Here is a 25,851-nt window from a genome sequence, read left to right on the forward strand (position 1 = left end):
AAAAGCGTTTCCCTCTGGAGCAGAGACTATTTTCCATAATAACTCATTGCTTTGCAATTAAGGCAATCAGAAAAAATAATAACCCATGCCCCATTTACACTCCTAGTTTCAGAGAAATTATTTATTTTGGATGAGATGCCCCTTCCATATTTTCTATGACCAAAAAAGAAGATTGGAATTTTCCCCCAAAGGATACAATTTGGTGTTATAAATGCTATAGCAACAGTAGACCCCAGCTTCATGGGGTTTTCTGCTTATTGATCTTTATATTGATGGTGTACTCTATCCCACATAAAGACTCCCTTAACAATTGAAACAGAACAACTTTCTTCATTAATTTTCTACTAATGTTCACAATTAACCCTGTTGTAACTAAAATAAACACCTGTCTTACTTACTACTTTAATTAGAAAGTGGCCAAAAGAGAGACAGAAATAAAAACCCTAAATTTTAACAATGTTAAATTCAGTTTCAAAACACCGGCACAGAAAAGAAACAAATTCCTCAATCTAGGTCATCTGACTGGCATTCTCATTTTCTGTCAGTGACTTGGAAGACAAATGGTATCAGCACGAATAGCTCTATCCAAAGCCTTCGAAAGCCCTCTTTCCTGAGCTATTTGTGTAGGCAAGTACTGTGATTGTGCAGATTCTTACAGAACACTAACCCCCACCTTCACTGCAGAATGAAGGTGTGCCGGGTCTGCCCAAACTCTAGCTGAGCTGGTAGGCCACTGAGCCTACTGTGAGCTCAGGTTTCAACCTCACACTTCCCAGGCTTCATACTCTGTCTTGCTGTCGGCTATGTCTTGGCAGAGGTAACACATTCAATTGTACCTGCCTAGTTTCTCCCCGAGAATGCTCAATCTGTGGAATGAATCAGAATCACACCAATAAAAATTCTATTCCAAACAATCCTGAATATTCCAGTACATGTTCCAGGACAATAAAGCCAACTTTCGACAGGAGAGAAATATAGTCAGGACCTTTAAACAAAATGTATTGTATCAGCTTCTGATTTTCTATATTCCTATTCTTTTATTTAAGAAGTTCTTTAAAGGAAAATGACACATTTTGAATAGGTAGTCAAAATAACTGCCAAATCCTTTCACCGTGATTCCACCCATGTCCCTCCCTTTCCCCTTTCTACACATATATTTGGCATAGACTATTAGTGGACTATCCATCAAAGAACCTACCCAAGATGTCACCAACACCCTGACAATGTCCAAGTCCCTATCAGCCAACAGTCAGGTTTGGAACAAAGTCAAGACCATCCTTTCTAGCCTGTGATGCCCTGCAATACACGGCAGTTCTGCTATAGTTGAGATGAGCACTTTCCCTGAAGACAAGGCTGTCCAGGCATGTTTAATAAGAGTAGACCGAAACAAAACTATTGGCAGAGTGCCCTTTCAACTCCCTTTGCAGGGCCAGGATCTAGTAGCCCCATCTTTGCAGTCTCCTAGCCTCTTACTTCTCAGCTTCCTCCCCCACAGCAACTGTTTGGGAACCCTACCTATGTTTGATTGACACCAACCATGGATAGCCAAAATGAGCTTGTACAGTAAGGGAATTTCTGGAGGCATCACAATCCCTGACTTCAAACTCTACTACAGAGCTACAGTACTGAAAACAGCCTATATTGGCATAAGAACAGACAGGGGGACCAATGGAACTGAATCGAAGACCCGGATATTAATCCACACACCTTTGAACACCTAATTTTTGACAAAGAAGCAAAAAATATAAAATGGAGAAAAGAAAGTGTGTTTAACAAATGGTGCTGGCATAACTGGATATCAACTTGTAGAAGAATGAAAATAGATCCATATCTATCAGCACGCAAAAAACTCAAGTCCAAATGGATCAAAGACCTCAACATAAAGCCAGCCACAATGAACCTTATAAGTGGGAAGTGTACTTGAATGTATTGGCACAGGAGACCACTTCCTAAATATAACCCCAGCAGCACAGACACTGAGAGAAACCATTGTTAACTTTTTAATTAACATTAAATTAACTCTCAGTTGAGTTTTGAGAGTTGTAGCCTTGTCCTAATTACAGTTCACTCTCTTTACTCCCTTTCATCTTTGGATGAATGGATAAAGATGTGATCCCTCAACCTCCTTCTCCTGCCATCAGTCTGCCCTCCAGGATGGACTCTTATCCTTTCGGATATAAACCAATAGCTTCTTTGTCTTGAAGTTGTTACTAGTCGTGGTATCTTATCACAGCAGCAAAGTAATCGACACAGAAATTGGAATGAAATAGAGGAAGTGTTTCTGTCAAGGCCTGACTGTGTTGAGGTTTTTCTCGGATGAATGGCCCAGAAAAGGAGTTGAATGCTGTAAGCAGAGTTTAGTGAGATGCTCTAGTAAAGCTGAAGACTCCTGCTAGAAAGGAATGTGGAAGGCGAAGGCCCTGCTCATGAGATTTCATCAGGGAGCACCTGGTCTTTTCTGTGATGTTTTGGCAAAGAATCCAGTTACCTCCTGCCCATGAATTTGCCTGGAGTTAACTGAAATCCAATGGACTAATCTCTTTGGCAGAGAAAATTTCAAAACATGGTAACATTGAGTCTGTGGAATGGTTATTACTATTAACTCTTACACAAGTCCACATTGAAAAAGAGCAAGGGGTCAAATAGAACTAGAAAATGTACAGTTTGGAGAGAAAATGCATAGTAGGAAGCATGAAATTACAGTAAAGACATGCACTGAAAGACAGGCTGTAATTATTTAGGAGATTAGCATTGGCAAAGAGAGGCCTCCTACTCTGTACTGAAACAAGGGAAGGGTGCCTACCCTCAGGGCAAGACCCCATCCAGTTAAGCTTCCAACCTGTAAGAGGAGAAGCTTAAAGGATTGCTTGTTTCTAGAGAGCAATTGCTTCATTATAAAAGAGCTGCTAAAACCACTGAGACCAAGCCATGTGTGGCAATGCCTGAGGCCCTATGAAGAGGCAACAGGTATGAAGCATTAGATCACAAGCCGAGTGCTCCAAGATCCTCTCAACTACATGAGCTAGTTACAGAAACAAAGTTATTCTTGCTTTTATCAAGCATAAACTTAATCCCAGCTGCTGAAGGAACATCTACCCAACATACCACAAGAAAGAAGTATAGCAGTCCACAAAGTTCTTCATTTGTTTATTGGATTTACTGTCTTAGGGTAGACTGTTCTAGGAATTATTTCACTTCTGCTAAGAATGTTATAGAGACAAGTGGAGAATCTTGGGTGAATAAGGCTTGGCTTCAGATCCTAGCTCTGCTGTTGTGATAGCTATCACACTTCTTAACCTCATCTATGAAATATGAATAATGACAGCTGTTATCTTAAGGTTCTTTTGTTTTTTGTTTTGTTGTTGTTGCTTTGGTTTGGTTTTGTCTTGTTTTCTATCCATCTATTTATTTATTTATTTATTTATTTATTTATTTATTTATTCTGTGATAAAACAAGATGGGCAAAAGCAAAGCAAGTTGGGAATGGAAGGGTTTATTTTGTCTACACTTCCAGGTAACAGTCCATCACTGAGAGGAACCAGGGCAGGAAATCAATCAGATCAGGAATCTGGAGGCAGGAGCTGATACAGAGGCAATGGAAACCATAGAGCAGTGCTGCTTACTGGCTTGCCCCACACAGCTTGCTCAGTCAGCCCTAGGACTGCTAGCCAGAATTGGCCCCACCCACAATGGGCTGGGCTCTCCCACATCAATTACTCATTAACAAAATGACGTACAGGTTTGTCGACAGCCAGCTCTTATAGAGGCATTTTCTCAGTTGAGGCTCCCTCTTCTCAGATGACTCTAGCTTATATCAAGTGAACATAAAAACTATCCACCACAATTGATTCCTTGTCAACTGGACACATACACAACGTTGGTAAGCCATAACCTTCCATTTTTTGCTCATCTCCAAGATCACACATTAATCACAATATAAAATATTCCAAATTTTAAAAGTCACACAATCTTTAAAAGTTCATGCTGTAGGAATTCCTACCGCCAGTAACCTTTACGTTAACCGTCCACTTAGCTCACACTCAGCCTATTTTCCGGCTCTGGGATTCAGTTGCTGTTCCTCATTTCAGCAGAAGATTATAATCTGTGAGTCTACCCCTAAATAAATAACCCTCTATTATACTCAACTCTGAACTAGTGTGAGATTTGTTTTAAGTGTCCTTCTTCATCTGGCGCTCCAACTGGATCTGAACTCCACACCTACTGGATGGACCAGCTTAACGGCTGAATGGTCCACAGTTCAGAAAGTCTCCCACCCCCACCCACTTGACTTGATTTTACTTACTAAGCAGTTTTTTTAAACCCCACCATAGTGGCGCTGTGTCTGGCAACTTGGAAATTTCCCAAGTGCGTGCACACCCTCTCTGCCTCCACTGATACGTTCCCTGTCATGGCGATTTGCACAACTTCTGGTTTGTACTCCCTGCTTCTGAGTTCTGAGCTTCTTATTTTGTGTACTGAATTGACTCAGTTTGCTTTTAATTTGTTAAGCAAAGCATATTTCCTAGTATTTAACCAGCACCAAGGTGGGAAAACCAAAGCTTCTCAGGACTGTTCCTGGCACCAGGTTGCACCTCTAGTCATGACTCTGCATCCACAACACCTGCTGGAAAATAAAGATTATTACACCTAAAACAATTTACTGGATTTCCTAACAGGTATTTAATAAATTATTAAACTTGAAAGTTATATAATGGAAGACAACATTACCACTGAAACTTTTAGTAACTTTTTTGCTAATACTATGGATTGTATTCTGCAAGGCTTATACGGGTATGGTGATATATCTATTTATTGGATATTGGGACACAGTTTTTTTTCTTCATATTATATCATATTATATCCTTAAGAAAATGGTTTGATAATAGAGCCAAGAATGAAGCACTTTTTGAAATGAAACAGTCTTTACAGACTTATAATGAACAACAGGATTAATACCATTGAAAATCAAAATTTACCTAAAAGATTAATACTATTGAAAAGAGTAACACTAATTTGGCAGACAAAATTGAATCGATGTCTAGGGGTACTGGGAAATTAACTGAAAGAATTCATATTGTTGAATTTGACAATCAAAATCTGTTAAAAATTTATGATAGGTTAGCAGATAGAGTATCTCTGCAGGAAGACAATCTGTATACTACCCAGATAATGTCCAAGGATAAGAAGTTATCTTTAAAGGAAAATCTTCAGATCTTGAAATCACATGTTTAGTCTAGGTGCCTCAATGAAATCACTAGAGATATATACAGACCAGGAGATTCAGGCTTTACAAAAGACAGTAGTAAAAAGATTTGAAATTGATTGAGGAAAATTATTGGGGCTGATGAGCAGGAAAAGAAGGCACAAGAATAATATTTAACATTACCAGTGGCTGTCAAAGATAACTCACCCAGGGTTTTAGCTTCCTAACCTGTAATCTACTCTGACAAAGCATCAAGTTCTAGAGGCCCAAGAAGATATAAAGAAGGTAGATAGATACTTATAGGAATGAATGATCTAAAAGAAATTAAGCAAGCAATTGTAATTTGTGGCTTGCATTCTGCATTTGTAAGGGAGATAGCAAAGACATGGGTTTCTAGAATTAAAGCCATGCCACACAACTGACTTCACTTAGCTTCAGCAGTCCTGGATGACAGGCCTCAACTGATGTTTAAATGCTATTTCAGAGAAGAGGCTAAAACTTTAGAACAACAAGGAAAAGCAAAAGGACTTGAGACTTCCCAAGATCAAATCCTTGGTGAGTGCACTTATGCTGACCCATAGGCTAAAGATCTTTACAATGAACAAATCTTATCCTTATGCCACAAAGCATCCTTCAATGCTTGGGACAGGATCCCAGAACTAGGAAAATGAATTGAATCATATACCAGGGTTAAACAGGGCCATAGAGAATCCTTTAGTGATTTTTTACAAAGATTACCTAAGGCTGTACAAATAGGAGTAACAGACCCAGATGCTAGATGAGTACTTACTGGGTCTCTGTCTTTTGAAAATGCCAACTTAGAATGCAAAAAGATATTTGGGCCTTTAAAGGTTAGATTAGCACCAATGGATGAATGGATCCTAGATACAATGAACACTGAGACATTTGACTATAATACAAAATCTTGGGTAGGAGAAGCAATTTCCAAAAGAGTGAGGAGACATCAAAATGCCAAGTGTTTTAATTGTGGTAGAATAGGACATCTGACAAGGAATTGTAGACAAGAAATTCCTAGGAAATTCCTGGGAATGGCAAGAATAGGAGGACTCAGCCTTCTGGTATATGTAGAAGGTATGGCAAAGGCTGACATTGGACCAATGAATGCAGATCAACAAAAGACAGACAAGGCAACCTGATACCTTTGGGAAACTCCTTGGGGGGCCTCTAGCAGGCCCCCAAGTCAAAAGTTGGTCAGTCATTCCCAGTCACAATGGAGGATATATCTCGCTAGGAAAATTTTAAAAAATTTAGAGCCTTCTGTAAAAAACAATACTATTCTACATGATGGAATAAAGATGGAGGATATATCAAAAATTCTAATAGGAAATAAGAAATGTATATTCTGGCAGACTTCTATAAATTATCAAAGACCAAAGCTAAGAATGTATATAAATGACTGTAATTGTGGGTTTGATAGACACAGGTGTGGACATGAGTATCATTGCTCCAGAATCTTGGCATCTGAATTGGCCTTTTCAAGAGGCAGATGTTTAATTACTAATAATTGGAACCCTATCTCAAGTGAAACAAAGCACGAGATGGGTTGAATGCAAAGGGACAGAAGGACAGAGAGGAAATCTGAAGTCATATGTTGCAGTAAATTTATGGAGTCATTACCTGCTGCAGCAATGGAATGCCCTAATTAACATTCCTGCAGTCCCAGAAACTCATCATTCTGGGAAGAATATTATAAGATACTATATACAAAGGTCACCAGCCATTCAGGCTGAAAACACAAAGCAACTAGGAAACCTTTAGAGGTACCAACAGCCCTACCTTTAAAACTGTGAAACCAATTTGGGTTAAACAGTGGCCGTTAATAGAAGCCAAACTGCAGGCTTTAGAACAGCTGGTACAAGAGCAACTAGATGCTTACCATATTGAAGAATCAACCAGCCCTTAGAATTCTCCTGTATTTGTTGTAAAAAGGAAATCTGGTAAATGGAGAATGGTAACAGATCTAAGAGCTGTCTAAAAGGCAATTCAACCTATGGGCCCTCTACAATCTGGAATTCCTCTGCCTTCTCTATTACCAAAATGATGGCTTCTTATAGTTATTGATTTAAAAAGTCTTTTCTTCACTATACCTTTACAAGAAAAAGACAGAGAAAAATTTTCCTTCACAGTGCCTACTTATAATTATTCCCAGCCAACTAGGAGATATCAATGGACTATCCTCCCACAGGGGATGCTCAATAGTCCCTGTGTCAATACTTTGTAAGTCAGCCATTGAAAATAATATGTAAAAAATTTCCTAAATCTATAATTTAGCATACATGGATGACATTTTGCTATCTGATTCAAACATAAATACTTTAGAATGTTTGAAGAAGTAAAGAAAGTTTTGCCAAAATAAGGGTTACAAACTGCTCCTGAAAAAATACAGAGAGGAGATTCTGTCAGTTACCTAGGTAATAGAATAGGTTTATGGAAAATTAGAACACAAAAGGCACAAATTAAGAGAGACCAGTTGCAGACTCTTAATGACTTTCAAAGATTGTTAGGAGACATTTCCAGTCTATAACCGGCTGTTGGGATAACACCTGATCTAATAATTTATTTAAATTAAACATTAGATGGTGATAAAGACTTGAATAGTCCAGGGAATTAACAGCTAAAGTAGAAAAAGAATTGACAATTGTTAAGGAGAAATTGCAGGAGGCATGTGGATAGGGTGAATCCAAATCTTAACTGTATTCTAGTCATATTGCCTTCCAGAATTTCTCCTACAGGAATTTTAATGCAGGAACAATAATATCTTAGAATGGATCTTTTTAACATATAAACCAAGTAAAAAAATAAAAACTTCTGTGGAAAAAGTCCCCAAATTAATTATAAAAGTTAAATTAAGACTTCGTCAATTAGCAAGTATAGACCCAGCATAGATTATAGTGCCTTTTACTGCTGATGAAATAAAAAAGTTATGGGAAGACAATGAACCATGGCAAAGGGCTTGTGCTAATTTTCTGGGAGAAATTAATAGCAACTATCCCCAAAGCAATAGACTTTACCTTATAAAGAGAACCTCTTGGATTCTTCCCAAAATTGTATGTGATGCTCCAATAACTGGAGCCCATATATTTTATACTGATGCAAATAAATCAGGGAAGGCAGGTTACAAATCAGAAGAATTAGTAAGGTGGAACAAAGCCCTTATAATTCTGTCCAAAAGGCATAATTATATGTTATTCTCACGGTGCTAAGGAATTTTAAAGAACCTCTTAATATAGTTACAGATTCAGATTATGCAGAAACAGTTGTTTTGCATATTGAAACCGCAGAATTTATACCAGATGATCCAGAATTGACTTCATTCTTTATCCAGATGCAAGACATAATCAGGAATAGGCTTTGTCGTATATACATAATACACATCCAATCCCATACAGGTCTTCCAGGTTCTCTAGCACAAGGTAATGCAGAAATTGATCGATTACTTATTGGAAGTGTGTTGAGAGCCTCATTTTCCATAAGAAACATCATGTCAATAACAAAAGTTAACAAGCTAAGGAGATTATAAAGAGATGTCCTACTTGCTCTTTCTATAACCAAACACTGCTACCTGCAGGGACTAACCCAAAGGGTACTCAAAGGAATGAAATCTTGCAGATGGATATGTTCCCCTTACAGAACTTGGGAAATTAACATATGTACACCAACCATTGACACTTATTTAGGTTTTCAGTGGGCAACTGCTTAGGTAAAAGGCTGATTCAGTAATCACACATTTATTAGAAGTTATGGTCATCATGGTTATATCTGCACAAATGAAGACAGATAATGGTCAAATATATGTCTCTAAGAAAATGAAACAGTTTTTTGCTTATTATAATATGAAACATATTACAGATATACCACATAATCCTAATAGGTCACATAATAAGCTAGGCAGTTACAGAAATATCAAACTATAAAGGATATATTAAACAAACAGAAAGGGATGGAAAATACCACCAGAAATAGATTACATAATACTTTATTAACCTTGAATTTTCTTAATGCTAATGAGAAAGGAAGAACAGCAGCAGAGAGACATTGGATAATAGAAAAGTCTTCTGAATCCTATTGCCATACTCATGAATATCTTGCATATCACCATAGAACCTTCACCTGGTGTTGGATGGAGAAAATGACAGAGCCCCACATAGGAGCACCGGACTGAGCTCCCAAGGTCCTGATGAGGAGCAAAAGGAGGGAGATCATGAGCAAGGAAGTCAGGACTGTGAGGGGTGCGTTCACCCATTGAGACGGTGGGACAGATCTAACGGGAGATCACCAAGTCCAGTTGGAATGGGACTGATGGAACAGGGGACCAAACCGTACTCTCTGAATGTGGCTGACGGTGGAGGAGGACTGAGAAACCAAGGACAATGGCGATGAGCTTGAACTCTACAGCATGGACGGGCTCACTGTGAGCCTTGTCAGTTTGGTTGCTCACCTTCCTGGACTTAGGGGGAGTGGGGAGGACCTTGGACTTAACATAGTGAAGGGAACCCTGATGGCTCTTTGGCTTGGAGAGGGAGGGAGTGGGGGTATGGGTGGAGCGGAGGGGAGGGAAGGGGGAGGAGGAGGGGAGAGATGGAAATTTTTAATAAAAAAATGAGAAAAAAAAAAGAAAAGTCTTCTGAATTAAATTAGCCAGTGTATTTCAAGGGTGTGTTGACCTCACAATGGAAGCCAGGAGAAGTGCTACATTGAGGAAGGGGTTTTGCTCATATTTCAACAGGAGAAGAAAAGTAATCAATACCATTAAAATTAATAAAGATTCACTCCGGGGGTTACTTCTTTTCTTAGCACTTGTCCCATGATGCTGGCACCTCCGAAATGCCAAGTCTTTATAATCACTGGGCCTGCACTTTCACCAGTAGCTTTTCCTGGGCTCTTGTTGTGGACTGCAGCCCAGCCCCAAGGTGCCAAGCCTCAGCTACACTCTATGACCCCTTCACGCCTTCAAAATCAGCACCACCTAGCTGACTCTTACACTACCAAGTTAAGTCATCAGCACAAGGTACAATTTGCCACTTCTGGAACACACTTCTGGAACACTTCCCAGAAGCCTCCACTTCAGTGATGCTGGTCTCTCTTAACCGCAGCTAATTCTTTGGTTCCAGCTGACCAGACACCACAGAGTCTTCACACAAATGGCCTGGTAGAACCTTTGCTTCCCTCTGAAACTTCACAAGTCAGGCCTTCATCATTTGCCCTGCTCCCAACATTCTTATCCTCCAAGCTCCTACAGAAGAGCCCCACTGAGCTCATTCAATGCCTTTCCAGCTCAAAATTCAAATAAAACCGCAATCCTCCCCCAAAACATACAGTCAGGTCTGTCACAGCAATAACCCACAATCCCGGTAAAAAGTTTCTTAGGATTTTTACTGCTCTGATGAAACACCATGGCCCAAAGCAGGTGAAGAAGGAAAGGGTTTGTTTGCACTTACAACTCCAGGTGTGAAAGGTTGAACACTGAGAGAAGCTGGGGCAGGAACTCAAACCGGGCAGGAACCTGGAGGCAGGAGCTGATACAAAGCCATGGAGGCCAAAGAGGGGAGCTGCTTACTAGCTTGTTCCCTGTGCTGTTTAGTTTCATGTCAACTCCACACAAGTTGACATGAAAGTTGAGTCACTGGAGAGGAGGAAAGTTGACATGAAAGTTGACATGAAAGTTGACGACATGAAAGTTGACATGAAAGTTGAGTCACTGGAGAGGAGGAAGCCTCAACTGAGAAAAAGCCTCCATAAGACCCAGCTATAAAGAGGCCTGTAAGGCATTTTCTTAACTAGTGATTGATGGAGGAGGGCCCAACCCATTGTGGGTAATGCCATCCCTGGGCTGGCTCTATAAGGAAGTAGGCTGAGCAAGCCAGAAGCAAGCCAGTAAACAGCACTCCTCCATGGCCTTCGCACCAGCTCCTGCTTCCAAGTTCTTGCCCTGTCTGAGTTCCTATCCTGACTTCTGCAATGGTGAACAGTAATGTGGGAGAGTAAGCCAAATAAACCCTTTCCTCCGCGAGTTGCTTTGCTCATGCAACAGTAACCCTACATAGACATTCCCCATGACTTGCTCAGCGTTCTTTCTTATAGAATCGAGGACAGCTAGCCCAGGGGTAGCTCCACCCACAATTGACTGGGTCCTCCCCCATAAATCACTAAATTAAGAGAATGTGCTATAGGCCTGTCTACAGCCAAGACTTATGGAGACATTTTCTTAATTGGGGTTCTGTCTCTCCTCTCAGGTCATTCTGAGTTATCCCAAGCTGACATAAAAATTAGCTCACACACCAGCTTACAAGATTTTTGTTGAACATGTGGCAGACATACAAGTGATTGCATCTTGATACACTTCTTTTCATAGGCCAAAACGGTAGCTTTTTCCAAGTAAGAGTTCCACGTTCATATCTATGTTTCAGAATTTATTTCAGGGAGCTTTATAGTCATCCAGGAACATTTTGCTATTTTATCTCCTATGCCTGACCATGCTAGAGTTTTACTTCAATGAAATAGAAACACCTGGGCATGTTGTTGCATGCCTATAACCCCAGTGCTCAGAAGATGAAGATGGAAGATTGAAAGTTCCAGGTCACCATGGCTACAAGTCCAAGGCTGGTGTGGGAGGTCCTTCTATATTATGTGTTGCTTCTATTGGTTGATGAATAAAGCTGCTTTCAGCCAACAGAGTAACAGAGTAAAGCCAGGCGGGAAACCCGAACAGAGATGTAGAGAGAGAGAAGGCAGAGTCAGTCAGAAGCCATGTAGCCACCGCAGGAGACAGATGCCTCGGCCAGAGCCTGCTGCTGAAACTTTGCCAGTAGGAAACCACCTCATGGTGATGTACGGATTAATGGAGATGGGTTAGTTTAGGATATAAGAGCAAGCTACTGGCCAATAGTATTGCAAATAACATGATTATATCAGGTTGGAGTGGCTGAGAATGAAGAAACAGGCTCCACCAACACAAAGGCCAGCCTGGGTTACAAGAGACCACTTCAAAATGGGGGACAGGGTCAGGCATAGGTAACTATAGTAGTGCCTGGGTATAAGGTGTGATTGAAATAATCATTAGTTTGATTTTTGTTCTCTGATATATTTCTGATCATTCCCTTATCACTTCCTGCTGAGTCTTGGCCATCACAACTCCTCACAGATCTACAGTGTCCATGTCCACATGGCAATCCCTGTGACTGTGACCTCCTTCTCCAATACCCGCAGACTATCCCTGACATTTTAGGAACTGCAGATGCTTGTTGCTTTCAACACCTGCCAATATAAAAATTTCATGTAATCAGAAGGTAGAACTTTTCCATTTAGGTTTTTACATTTAATTCTAATAAAAACTGGTATGTACTGACTGAAGCTAACCAACCAGGTCGCAAGTTAGTTGAACACCAAGCACATGCAGCCACGCTGTGTGATGCCAGTATTAGAGGTGAGTCTGCTTCTGAGAAACTTGCCAACTGGAGAGAGGTATAGATATGCAAACAGTCACAACTTCACAGTCCTTGACATGGAAAAGTCCTGCAGATAGACAAAGGTGAATACCACCCCCGAAACCTCCTACTTAATAAAAGGAACGAATCCTCACTAGAGTTCTGTAAGTTCTGTCCCTGTGGATTGCTGACATCATGTTAAAACCCCACTCCCATTCAGATAACCCTGCCCAAGATGGAGCTTTCCATTTCTCTCTGGCTTTGCCCAGACTAAAACACGCTGCGCTCATTCAAACCTCCCTTTCCTGCCATCTTACCCCCAATGCTTGATTTCTAGAATACATATAAGGTTAAGTCCGTCAGTTCCTCCAGAGAGTGTCTCCACTATGATACAGATGTCTTCAGTTGTTCCCCCTACCCAAGGGGCACTGGGGAACCCTGTTGAAGCAGCCTACTCATTAGTGTGGCATCATGACTATTTAAGGTCCCTGGACTAGAGTTGATATGAGCCAGCGTCATTCTCAAGCTGAGCAGGTTTGGTTTGTGAAGGGTAGAGAGGAAAGGGACTGATATGTGAAAGAATTTTTAAGGTCATTTAAAGAAAAAAAGAAGAAGAAAATGTAAAGGAAAAACTTCATTTCAGGTTAAAAGTAGAAGGAATCAAAAACTTCTTTATCTTTGAAGAACAAGGCAAGAATAGCAGCGAGATACACAGCCGTTTAAAAAGACGACTCTTAACCAGAGCTTAGCACAAGCATTTTGGAAGTGTGATGACAGCAGCACCTGCCAAGAAGGATACTTCGCTGTGATCCTGTGATCAGCACATTCGCCCTTCCTTTTCTTAAAAGATGTAGACATAGAAAAGACATCCCCTAGCCTTAATTATTTCTTCGTACTTGCCCCGAGGTGGAGTCTACCCGGGTACCCATCACTTGCTTTCTTTGGAGTAGTCTGTGTGCCAATGATGCAATGACGGTGTGGATGGAAGTCACAAACTACCAGCAAAAGGAGCTAGGTTCCTCATGCATAATTACATCTATATAAAATCAAAAAGGCCAAAAGTTATCTACGCTATATCAGAATGGGACCAGGTGGGACCAAGACAGTGACTTGAAGCGACATTAGGAGACATTTTGGGACACTAGTAATGTTTTTCTGAAAATGATCTTCAGAAGCACATTGAATTTATTGAACTATATCAAACTATACTATGTAAACATTTGTGTCTTTTGTTTTGTTTTGTTTTTGTTGTTGTTGTTGTTTTGAGACAGGAGTGTGTGTAAAAGCCCTGGCTGTCCTGAAACTCACTCTCTAGACCAGCACCCAGGAAGCAGAAGCAGGTGGATCTCTGTGAGTTCAAGGTCAGCCTGGTCTACAGAGTCAGTTCTTCCAGAACGATCACTCAGTCCAGCAATGAGTTCATTCATGCCTTGCTCAGTGACATCTTAGGATTCTTATTCATCATACATGTTAACACAGACAAAGCTATCAGTTAGCAGTTATTTTAGGACTATTTTCCTTCATTATTATAGTTTATCATTCTATGTTTGTGTATAAGTGTGTGTGTGTGTGTGTGTGTGTGTGTAAAAATGAATAAAATTCTTGAGCTAGAATTGGTTACATGGAATTCACAATGAAGTACTCTGTATTTTATGTCCTTAGAAAGGACAGGTTACATGCCTTTGTTGTTACTGAAGTTTATGAACCTAACTATTAAACACTGACCAAATCCCCTCTGACTGTGATGCACCTCAGACAGAACAGATACTGTTTTAAAAAAGTGATCTTTCCACCTCTCCTGATGTCAATCATACATCCCAAATATATATACATTATGATAGCAATTTCCAAAATCTAAAATGATGAAACCATAAGGTCTTCTATCTAAGGCTCAAATTTCCATTTAACCCCAAAAGATAAAAATTCTGTCATGAAATCTTGAAACTAGTGTCTTAAAAATGACGATTCACAATGAAAAGAAACAGAAGAGAGATGAGAGGATGGGCAGCAGGAGATGGGAAGGAGACGTCTTGCCCTTAAAAACAAAAACAGCTTCCTGAACCAGAGAACAAAGATAATTCCCAATCACTAAGCATCTAAGTCACAGACAGGTGCCAAGTTAGAAGCAAATCAATTGGTGAAGGATCCTTGTCAGAACCCAACTGGTAAGACACACTTATATTTATCACAAACTGTAAAGAAACTTCTCATGTCTGTCTACCATCATTACATTTCAAAGAGTCCCCAGTTGTTCTTTTGAGCCACATACATATACAGTCCATATTCCTGTAAGGTCTGTAGGTCATGACCCCTGGAGTTGATTGGCTCTGATACATAGGGTCATATATCAGATATTTGCATTATGACTCAATGGAAATAAAGTTATGGTTGGGGCTGCCACACCATGAGGTTATTAGAGGGTCGCAGCATTAGGAAGACTGAGAACTCTTCAGCAATGTGCTGAAATTACTTTAGGTGAAGATTTAATGCAAAACCTTTACAGGTTTTGGGCCAATAACTTTAATTTACTGTTTATAAACTCCCAGGTACTTTAAAATACATAATGGCACATCTTAAAAGTCTCTCAGAGATTTTGCCAACTTCAAAAAATAACTTCTAATAGTGACATCTGTAACAAGCCTCAATTCTTGCCCTGATATTTTTAGGGGGCTTAAGTATACTTTATGTCCATTTTATTTCCTATAAATTGCTTCCCCTTCAATTGTAATTTTCTAGGCCATAATGTGTTCTTGGCAGGGATGCTAAAGAAACTGGACACCTAAATTCTCATCACACTGTGCTTATCCTCAGCCTTCACTCTTCCAATTAATAGCATTTCAGTCACTGTAACCCTTCGAGTGCCCCACTAGCTTACTAAGTGCCTTTGTTATTGGAGATGCTAAGGCACATTTATCTGCCAGAGTCACCTGAAGTCCCAATGCTTGAAGGACACGATGCCCACTGTGGCCACTCTCTTCCAGGCCCCCTCTGCTACCTCCACCTACCACCAGGCACTGGGGTATGAGGTAATGCGGTCCACATGGGATGCCAATCTGTCCTTGCTGCAGGCTGCCGAACCACCCCATTCCACTCCAGCCCTAGAGAAGCGGTGACCATTCTGGCCCTGTCCTTGTTCTGCAAACGGTCCACACTGCTGCCACTCATGAGGGTCTCTCTCACGGTATGAGAGAATGGGAACCTAGCCCTCCATCATCTGGCGGGATTTTAGGGCCAGGATTCAGAAGCCTGAACTTGGATGCATCTTTCAAAGTTTATTGCAGGCAAACCGGCCTATGTCTTTGGTTTGAAGCACCATTCCAGAGACTCACTAAAGACCTGGAAGGCCATAAGACAAAACGCAACACAATCCTTGAGATTTCCAGCTCGAGTTCACAAAAATGTCGATTTGTCAAATTTTAAATTAAGATGTTTTCCAATTCACATGGAAACATAAAATTTTGAAAAACTTTCAGTATCATTAGAAAAGTCAGACACTATATGCTCTAACATTTATTTACAGTTAATAAGTTAAAAAGCAACACACAACCAAATTGTAAATCTCATTCATATGCACATTAACTGTTCAGGGAAACACTTCAGTTCCATTACAAGCAATTGCTTTCTAATGCACTTAAGACATAACAGTTTATCAAAAAAATATCTGAACACACCAATAAAGGAAATGTTATGTATGTTCGTTAAAAAATCACTGATTTAAAGAATGCCATAGCAACCCATAAAACAAAAAAAATCCTTTAAGTTCAAAATTGTGAATTTTTGTATTCAAATATTTTTAAAGTTTTTTTATAAAGTTTTTTGAAAAATAGTAGTATTATGTACACATGGCAAATCAATAGATATGAGCTACCAGCTTAAGTTACACTTGTCCAGAGTACCGGGACACGAAATAAATAGGCACCACCAAAGATGAAGCTTGCCCCCAGGGAGGGACGTCACTGGGTGACAGGGAGGAGGATGCAAATGGCAAGGTGAGCTGAGGTGCCGGCCACCACAACTAGGAACTCAAACGTCAAAAGCTAAATAAAAGCTTAGGAAGGAGAGGCATTTCCTCCCAGCTGACCTCTCTACTTGTGCCATATGAGAGATGAGAGAGAGCAGGAGAAAAAGGGGACATCTTTTAAAAAAACCATGCATAACCCAACCTAGAGTCTTTCCAGGACAAAATCCAGGCTTCACCTTAAAGTTTCTTTACACAGCCCGTTCAAAGGTACCCAGGAAATACCCTCACTTCCTTATAACATACTCCCTAATTACATTAGACGTGTCTTCATAGTTTTTCAAGGTTATAACACGGGTTTTGCTGCAGAGAAATTAGTAAGATAAAGGTTGTATTTCTGAATCAAACCAAACTCAGGATAGGCAACCAGATCCAAACACAGATCAAAGAGCCAAAGAAACATGTATGCATAAGGTCAAGTGCACTGAAGAATCAAGGCATCAGAGAAACAAATGTCAAAGACCTCAGTAAAAATAAATGCATGGTGTAACTGGTTATATGCCCATTGTGTGCTGAGGAAAATTATCCTCTCAGCCACCTCAGGTTTCAGAAGCCTCTGGGAAGCATCTGGATAAATTCCATGTTGAAATTACATTCTAATATGGCCATTGGATTTATTTCTTAATTGTTATAAAACTATATACAAGTGGAGTGGTACAAATGCATTTTCAACAGGCGCTAGTGAGCTATAAAAGTTAACAATATCTTTTTGGGAAGAAAAATCCTATGTATCTGAAATACATTTGGCAGTGGAAGCTAATAACCAAGACGGTTTCAGCTTCCCATGACACAACACTCTCCCTCTGATATTTACTCACTTGTGAACTCAAATAACAGTGCTTCTAACAATATATTACCATTGAGCAGTGAATAAAAGATTGAGGCTTGTGGAAAACTGGCATAAAGTCATATATGTATATATATCTATATATATATATATATATATCTTACAAAACATGAAAATTAAAGTCAGAACACTCCTTTCATGAACTATTAAACTTAAAATAGTCAATTCAGAAAGCTATGCCATTGAATTCTAGGAACACGTGAGTCAACTGCAGCTCTCAGTATTCTAGGAATCTGCCAAGCAGAGATAAACCTTAGCACTGAGAGCTTACAAGGCCCAGCCCAGTGTGGATGTCCCACGGCAGAACACTTAAATCGGAAATAATAGTGGTAGAAAAACACTATTTGACCCTTTAGGTATTGCAGAAAAAGCTGGCTGTGGCACCACTGGCTAAACTACCAAGTCTTGCTGCCACCAATGACCAAAGGCACTTGGATAATCAAGAACTCCATACTGGGCCATATGGTATACTCGCTATTATTATAAAAGTGTACAAGAAGGGTCAGTACTGTGTGGCTCGATATTTTGATTCCTATGACTTTTAGCTATCAAAGTTGCAGACACAATTATGAATGGAAATAAGAGAAAAAGAAATTTCATAGACAAAGAGTCAACCAATTGTGATGATTTTCAAAAAGACAATACTATTAGTTTAGACTTTTCTTGTTACCCAACAAGAAAGACATAAAGAAATCTATTTTTTCCCCAAACAACTTCACCCAGCTATGTGGTACCAAGAAACGCCCCTGCCCCTCCCTATAGCTCATTCGCAGTTCCGGGAATTCTAACAGGTATTCTGTTTATTCACAACGTCCACATGCACTGATCTCTCCTAAGCAACTTCCATTTTAATTCTCTTTCCATTAACAGTCCTAAATTCTTATGAGACCAGGACGTGAGGCCAAACAACCTCCAACTGGATTCCAGTTATTCTTGTAGCCAACATATTCTTCAAAATTTATTCACTTTTTAATCACAAGTCATGTGGTTCCAAAACACTTCAATTTTATTCAATTAAAAAGAACAAGTAAGTCAACTTTTCCTAGACAAAACTTTTAAAGAATATTCTACCATTTTCTTTAGGAGCTCAGTAAATATAAATATGAAATTTCAATATAAAACTTTATATATAACCACCTTAACATTTTTTTAAACAGTTGTACTTTGCATCTTCGTAATCACTGAGCTCGTGAACTTCAAAGTCATACAAATCCTCACATTAACAGTCATAAACTTGAAACTCTTAAAAGACAACCTTGATCATCAAAGCTTTGGAATCCAGTAAAAATTAGCAAACGAGTGGGCTTCAGAATACCCTGAGCGTACAACAGCACTCTATCACGAAACACAGTCCATCTTCCGTCCAGAAAGTGGGGCTGACAGTCAAAAAAACAAAACAGGATAGGGGGAATAAAGAGCAAGTAAAATTCTGGCTGTATTACGTAAGCACGAAAACAAATCCCTTTGGAGAAACAAAACAAAACAAAATTCTCTTTTCTAAGTCTTCGGAGAACTTCCAGGCCGGTGAGGTAGAGTCCGAGAGGGGGTTTTGCAGGTGTCCCTCCAGTTCTGGAGACGTCTCCATCCGGCGGGCGGGGAAGCAAGGGGTCCTGTGCCGCGAGTCCTGCTGTCCCGGGTGGCCGCGGGCGCGGGGCCGCACCTGTCCCGACGTCCGCGGACCGCCGCGTCCGGGGGAGGGGGGCTTTGTTCGCGCATAAAGTGCACCAAGGGGGCCGGTTCTGTAAACATTCGACTGACAAGAGTCCGTTCCGGCGCCGAAGTTCGCTCGCCCGCCGGCCCGCTCGCCCGCCCGCTCGCTCGCTCGGGCGGCGGCCGGCGGCCGGCAGGAGGCGCCACGGCGCGCGTCACGCCCGGGGCACCGGGAAGCGGCGCAGCCTCACCACGGGCTCCAGGTCCACTCGGAGCACTTGGCGCGCCCTGCGCCGCGCCACCGCCAGGCTGCGCTCGCCCCACACGTCGTCGCCAACGCGGATGGTCGGGAAGCTCGTCAACGTCGGGGTGGCCGCCCTCCAGATCTCCTCCAGGGTGCGGCCCCCGAAGCAGGACGCGGGCGGCCCGGGCTCGGCGGCGTCGGCGGAGGCGGAGGCGGCGGCGTCGGCGGAGACGGCGGCGGGGTGCGAGCGCAGGCTGCCCGCGGCGTCCCGAGCTCCGCGGCGCCTCCTCCTGGGCGCGGCGCGCGGGCGCGGGCGGCGCGCGTGGCGGCCGGCGGGCGCCGGGGGGTCGGGCACGAGCGCCCGGCACGACGAGTAGCCGTAGACGTCCTTGCTGCGCAGGATGTGCGGGGAGAACTGATGCTTGAGGCTGCAGAGGAAGCTCCAGAGCTCCGCTTCCGAGCTCATGAACTCCGTGCTGCTCGGCATGAAGAGCTTGAAGGCGTCGCCCAGCGCCTCCGTGCTGCCGGCCAGCGACAGTTGCGATCGCGAGTACACCACCTTCTCCTCCAGCGCCTCCAGCCCGGCGGCCCCTCCTTCCGCTCCGTAGCCGCCGCCCCAGGCGGCCCGGGGCCGGCGCCGCCGCCTCTTCGCGCCGCGTCTCATCGGAGGCCGCTCGGGGACGCCCGCCGTCCCGCGCCCGCGCCCGCGCCCGCGCCCCGGCTCCGCGGCGCTGGCCGCTGCTGGCGCCTCCCGCCCGGGCGCCGCTCGCTACTTTTTTCTCGCCTCGCCGCCCCTCCCCCTCGGGGCGGAGGACGCGCTGGATGTCCTGCCGCCCGCTCAAGATGGCGACGGCGGGCGCCCACCCCGGGGCTTTGTCATTGGACGGCGCCCGCCCCCTCCCCGGGCTTCCCTTTCTTCTCCTCTCTCGCCTCCTTTCGCCCTCCGCCTTTCTTTAAATGGGCCCGCCCCCGGCCCCGCCCACCGCGGCCCCGGCTCCTCCCATTGGGTGCTCCCGGGAGGAGGGGCGGGGACTCGTGGAGGGGGTGGGTGATGGTGATGGCCCTGGCAGGCCAGTCAACCATTGGGTAGAGTGGGGTCCATGAGTTCCATGTTGGGGTGGGAGGGGTGGGTGTGCAGCCATGGAGAAATCTACCGGCCTGAATAACAAAGGCTTGGGTCTGGAGCTGGAGGGGATGGGCTTTTCCACCAGTCCCTTCTCGGCCCCTTGGCATCTTCATGGTCTTGGCCTCTCTTGACCCCATCTTTCTTTCTCAAGAGAACAGTAAACATTCAGGCATTTGTGGCAGCTTCCTTCTGGGGAGTGGAGCCGTCTTGGCATGGTGAGGGGACACCGGTCTCGTTGGGAAAGCAAAACCTACTGTGTGGAACTAAGCAGTCTGCTCAAGTTGGACAAAGGGCAACGAACGGCAACAAAGACAGTCTTCTTAAAGAAAATACTCTTGTTTTAAAGACATGCGTTTATCACAGTGCTATTTCATACTTCACTGGGTTTTAAATTGCCCATTTGGTCCACCATTGCTAACCTTAGTGTAGGATTCCATATAATCTCTAAGATTCAATCGAGAAGGGTACCTCCTTAAGAACGAGTTACCTTTTGTATGTGGGAGTAGTGCACATTCCTTTTGTCAGTTTTTCTATCCCCATTGAACTCACTGCCTATTCCCATATTAGCCACTGAATGCGTACAGAATGAATGTGTGAAATAGCACTGGCTACTTAAAGTACAGAAATTGCTTAGAACAAGATAATTCTATATTTTACATGTATATTGCCATTTTCTTTGAAGTCCTTAAAACTTCATTATTCCTCATGCTGGGGATTAAACCCGGAGCCTCGCACATCCTCAGACAGCAAGGACTACTCCTCCAGTCTACGAGATTCCTTTAAAATGTTTCAGGATTTAATAAAATATGCCCTGGTACTTAAGCCTTCCTTCAGGCAGCGTTTTATTTTGTGGCAGACAATGAATACAGTGCAGGACTTTTGTGACTTGCATACAGTTGATCCTTTAAATGTTTGATCTGAGAGACACCTAGTGAAGTCTCCAGATGAGGAAGTTTAGACCACGGAGGTTCATTAATACAGTTGCTGTTAGCCGGGCGGGTGCTTAGGTCTTTGTGTTCCTAATCTAGAAGTCTTTATGCGACTGGTGGTTTTTCCACACTGTCCTCTTCTAACTCAATAGAAATGCTTTCTGAATTTTCAGTGGGGTGGCCAGGGGACATAACTGTACCCCTGTTCATACTTCTCACCCACAATTGAACAGTTTTAATCTGCCCTGTGGTGGGCATGGATAGTATGTTTGTGCCACATAACATTTTGTTTAGTTTCAATTAAAAAAAGAAGAAACTTGCTTTTTTTATAACAAAGCCCATACGCCACACAATAGACTTATAGCAAAAAATAAAAACTTTGGCTACGAATGAGTTCTCCATGTACCAAAATGATGGTAACTTTATAAGAGAAAATCATTTTCCTAGAAAAGCATAACTTGGCTCTCAGAACAAGAGCATAGAGACAATTACCAGCTCCTAGCTCCTCATAAAAGAATTATGTTGCAACCATTGTATTCAAAACTAGTTTTCATAGTAATTCTGAGAACACATAATAATGTGAAATTCGAATGATTCCTATTGGGATACCAATAGAATACCAGTTTCTGTGTAGGTGGACAAGGACAGTCTCTCAGTAAGCTAGTAGATTGCGGAGGGGGAGGACACCTAATGAGAGAATAGGATATATTAGGATACAATTCAAGACTCACGTGCAGGCAGCTATGCTTACCCTACTACGTTAATTACAAACCCTTCAGGTCTTGCCATTTAATATGTACTATGCATCTACACAAACATATAATTGATCCAACTAAGAAAATATTTTTTTCAGAAAAACTATTAAAAAAGGGGAAATAGCCAGGCGGTGGTGGCGCACGCCTTTAATCCCAGCACTCGGGAGGCAGAGGCAGGCGGATCTCTGAGTTCAAGACCAGCCTGGTCTACAAGAGCTAGATCCAGGACAGGCTCTAGAAACTACAGGGAAACCCTGTCTCGAAAAACCAAAAAAAAAGGGGGGGGGGAATAAAAGATTTTTAACAAGTTATTGAGAAATCAAGAGTTAATTTTGTGAATCAGTAAACAGAATTTAGCTAAAACTATTTCTTATGGGATTTAGAACCAAATATGTTAAATGGCTTAAATTATTTTACTCTTTTTAATTTAGCTCAGTTTGAATATACATAAACTTATGTAATTTATTTCAATTAACAAAATGTGTTTTCAGCAAAATGTGAAAGTTCTAGGGACATACAGGTTTCAATAAGTTATTGATCAATCAAGAGTTTATTTTGTAAGGCAATGGAAATTAACTAAAACTATTAGGGAATTTAGGAACCAGTTTTGTGTTGAATGGCTTAAATTAATTTTACACTTTTTAATTTGGTTCTGAGCTCTAATTTTTCCTGCTTACGCTCCTGACCTCCACTTTTTGGTTTTTTGGTTAACTCCAGTAGTCCTTGTACAAATATCTCCTTCCCCGTTCTTCTTAAGTGAGTAAAGTTTATACCTAATGGTAATTTAATTTTAGTTCCAAAGACCCTATTTGATTTATTGAAAGATGGCAAGTTAAGTTTTTATACTTGGTAAATGATAGTTTATAATCCTCAGTTTATTTCTTTACCTCTCAGGAATGATGTTTTCTTTATCTGATCAGTGACAGATAAGAATAAGCTAAGTGTGTGCATCTGTTTTCTACATTAATAATTTATGTCATTAAAATTGAATCTAAATGAAATAAAGTCACTGGAGAAATCGCCAACAAATGTATTCTCTAGCTACCTTTATCTTTGATATCTTACTATTTAAAATTGCTTCTTGAGTGGTGTCTGAAAATAATAAAAATACATGTGTAAGCAATTACAAATAACAGCTCTGGGGAGTAATATAGACTTGGCCTCAAAAATATCTTTATAATTGGGAGTTTTTGGATGCTGCTTTTTACCTTTCTGCATCCAGTTTCTCATCTACAAATGTAACCCACACTTCAATAGAGTATTAGATAACACTCACATAGCATATGCTATAGTATCTGAAACACAGTTAAGCATTTATAAAACAATATTAAATGTTGGAAACATTCATCCTTTTGTCTTACTTAATTTTGAGGATTTTATCTGGCTTAGCCAACATATTTCGAGCACTGTATCATAAGCCAGGCATTGGGGGCACAGGTCTTTAATCCCAGCACTCGGGAGGCAGAGGGAGGCGGATCTCTGTGAGACACTAAGCGGTCTACCCAAGGCCGTAGACCAATCCATCAAGAGACTGGACTGAAGTCTGTGTCTGAACTGCTGTCACAAAGTTGTTTCTAACATTCTAAATGTGTATTTAATTCAATGAACTAATATTAATTTTTAATTTAAATGATACTGAATATAGCATGATACATCAAGGAAAAATAACCTTTTCTTATATTCATTTTAAAGTAATCTAGATTTTTCTACAAAGGTGATCTCAAAGCTCCCATGTGATCCAAAACTGCTAAATGTATACTACATAAAGACCATATAGTCCAAGAAGACAGAACCCCCTTTCCTAGGAAGATGGAAATTATGCAGTTTACTGATTGCTCCTGAGAAACTCCAACTAAAATCTCTAATCATAGCATATCTAATAAACATAAGGAGACTAAAAAGAAAAAAAAAAGCAGGCTCTCTCTGGGTTTCTTTTTCACATATCTGAAAATGGGTGCAAGAGAGGCCAGCGGCTCAGAAACGTCCCCAATTCAAACATTAAAAAACCTCAACAAAATCTATCTAGTCGTGGGACCAGAGAAGGGCCAGCCTAGAAAGTAGAAAGTTTTCAGCTAGGAGAGGGGGGATAGGGGAGGGAGGGGGAGGTAGAAGGAGAGAGAGGGAGAGAGAGGAGAGAGAAAGAGAGGAGAAAGAGAGAGGAGAGAGAGATTGAAAAGTATGGCTTCTACCTTTGCAAGGCTATAAAAAAGAACCCCACTTTCTGCATCTATTTTCTGTAACCCACCATAACGCACCTCTTCTGGGGTGACATTACAGACATTTAGATAGGAAGAAAGACTTTCATTTTCACTAGATCATAGAAAAGGAATCTCTATTCTACTCACTGTCAATGAAGACAGGAGAAAACCAAAACCAAGACATGGGGCTGGAGAGATGGCTCAGTGCTTAAGGGAACCGGCTGGTCTTCCAGAGGATCTGGGTTCAATTCCCAGCATCCACATGGGAGATCACAACTGTCTGTAACTCCAGGAACCAACACCCTCACCCTCACACAGACATACATATAGGCAAAACACTAATAAAATAAAAAAATTAAAAAAAACAAGACATTCACACCCACCCCTCATTATCCTAGTGAGAAGCCAGAATTCCCACCACCATCCATCCTTAATGAAGAGCCACATTCCTCCTCCTCAATGTGAATGGGAGCAGAATGAAAAACCTACTATTTTCTGCCAGTACTGAGGCAGCTCTGTCCCTTTGCTGGAATGGCTGTTGGGGAATATTGTTTTCAGGTGTGTGACTTTTGTTTATGCTGCATTTATTTAACTCTGTGAAGCTGTGTTACTGTGCCTGTCTAAAATACCTGATGGTCCTAATAAAGAGATGAATGGCCAATAGGGAGGCAGGAGCAAGGATAGGTAGGTCTGGCAGAAACTATAAATAGGAAGAGAACCAGAGCGACTGACAGAACAAGGAGAGGAGGACATCAGGGGTCAATCATCAAGTTACACCACAAACCTCGGAGAAAGAAGAAAGCTATACAGAAATATAAAAGTTCAGAGGGAAAAAGGTAGATTGGTTAACATAAGAAAAGCTGGCAAGAAACAAGCCAAGCTAAGGCTGGGCATTCATAACTAAGAATAAGTTTCTGTGTGTGATTTATTTGGGAGTTGAATGACGAGCCCCTCTAAAAGCCAGAAGAGTAAAAAATTCACACAACAAACATCAAAGAAAGCCAACTGAAATCGTTTTAAATAAGACTTACCTTAAAATGTACAAGTTTCAAGTGGGAATCATTTACCAGACAATCTTAGCTGAATGAAAAAGAAAATCTGGAGGTGTTAACAAGATGAGAATGACATTAGAACCACAGAAAAAGGTGTCAAAGTCAGTATCATAAAAATATATCAAATGAGTAATGGCGAACATCTTCAAAAAGTGAGTAAACAAAGCTGTAGCAAGGAAATAGAAAATCTACTCAATAAATATACAAAGACTTGAAATCCAACAGACATAAAACAGTTGGCACAATGTTAGAATGGAAGCCACAAGAAAGAATTGGTGAACTTGAAGACAGAACAGTAGGTGCAAGCCAACAACCACAGAGAGAAAGGAAGCAAACTGTATGATTGAGCAAAGCTTCAGGGCCTGGAGAACCGCGAAGTCTAAT

General features: G+C 41.5%; 1 protein-coding gene across 1 annotated transcript; it reads right to left on the reverse strand.

Annotated features, from left to right (window-relative positions):
- Window positions 1-19,357: 19,357 nt before the first annotated feature.
- On the reverse strand, window positions 19,358-20,095 carry Ccdc71l (coiled-coil domain containing 71 like). The gene is given in 3 exon segments (XM_038336893.2): window positions 19,358-19,605; window positions 19,608-19,668; window positions 19,670-20,095. Coding segments are annotated over 3 exon segments (690 nt in total). The 5' UTR covers window positions 20,072-20,095; the 3' UTR covers window positions 19,358-19,378.
- Between the last annotated feature and the right edge of the window lie 5,756 nt (window positions 20,096-25,851).

Source organism: Arvicola amphibius, chromosome 7 (assembly GCF_903992535.2).
Source record: "Arvicola amphibius chromosome 7, mArvAmp1.2, whole genome shotgun sequence".
NCBI classification, from domain to species: Eukaryota; Metazoa; Chordata; class Mammalia; order Rodentia; family Cricetidae; genus Arvicola; species Arvicola amphibius.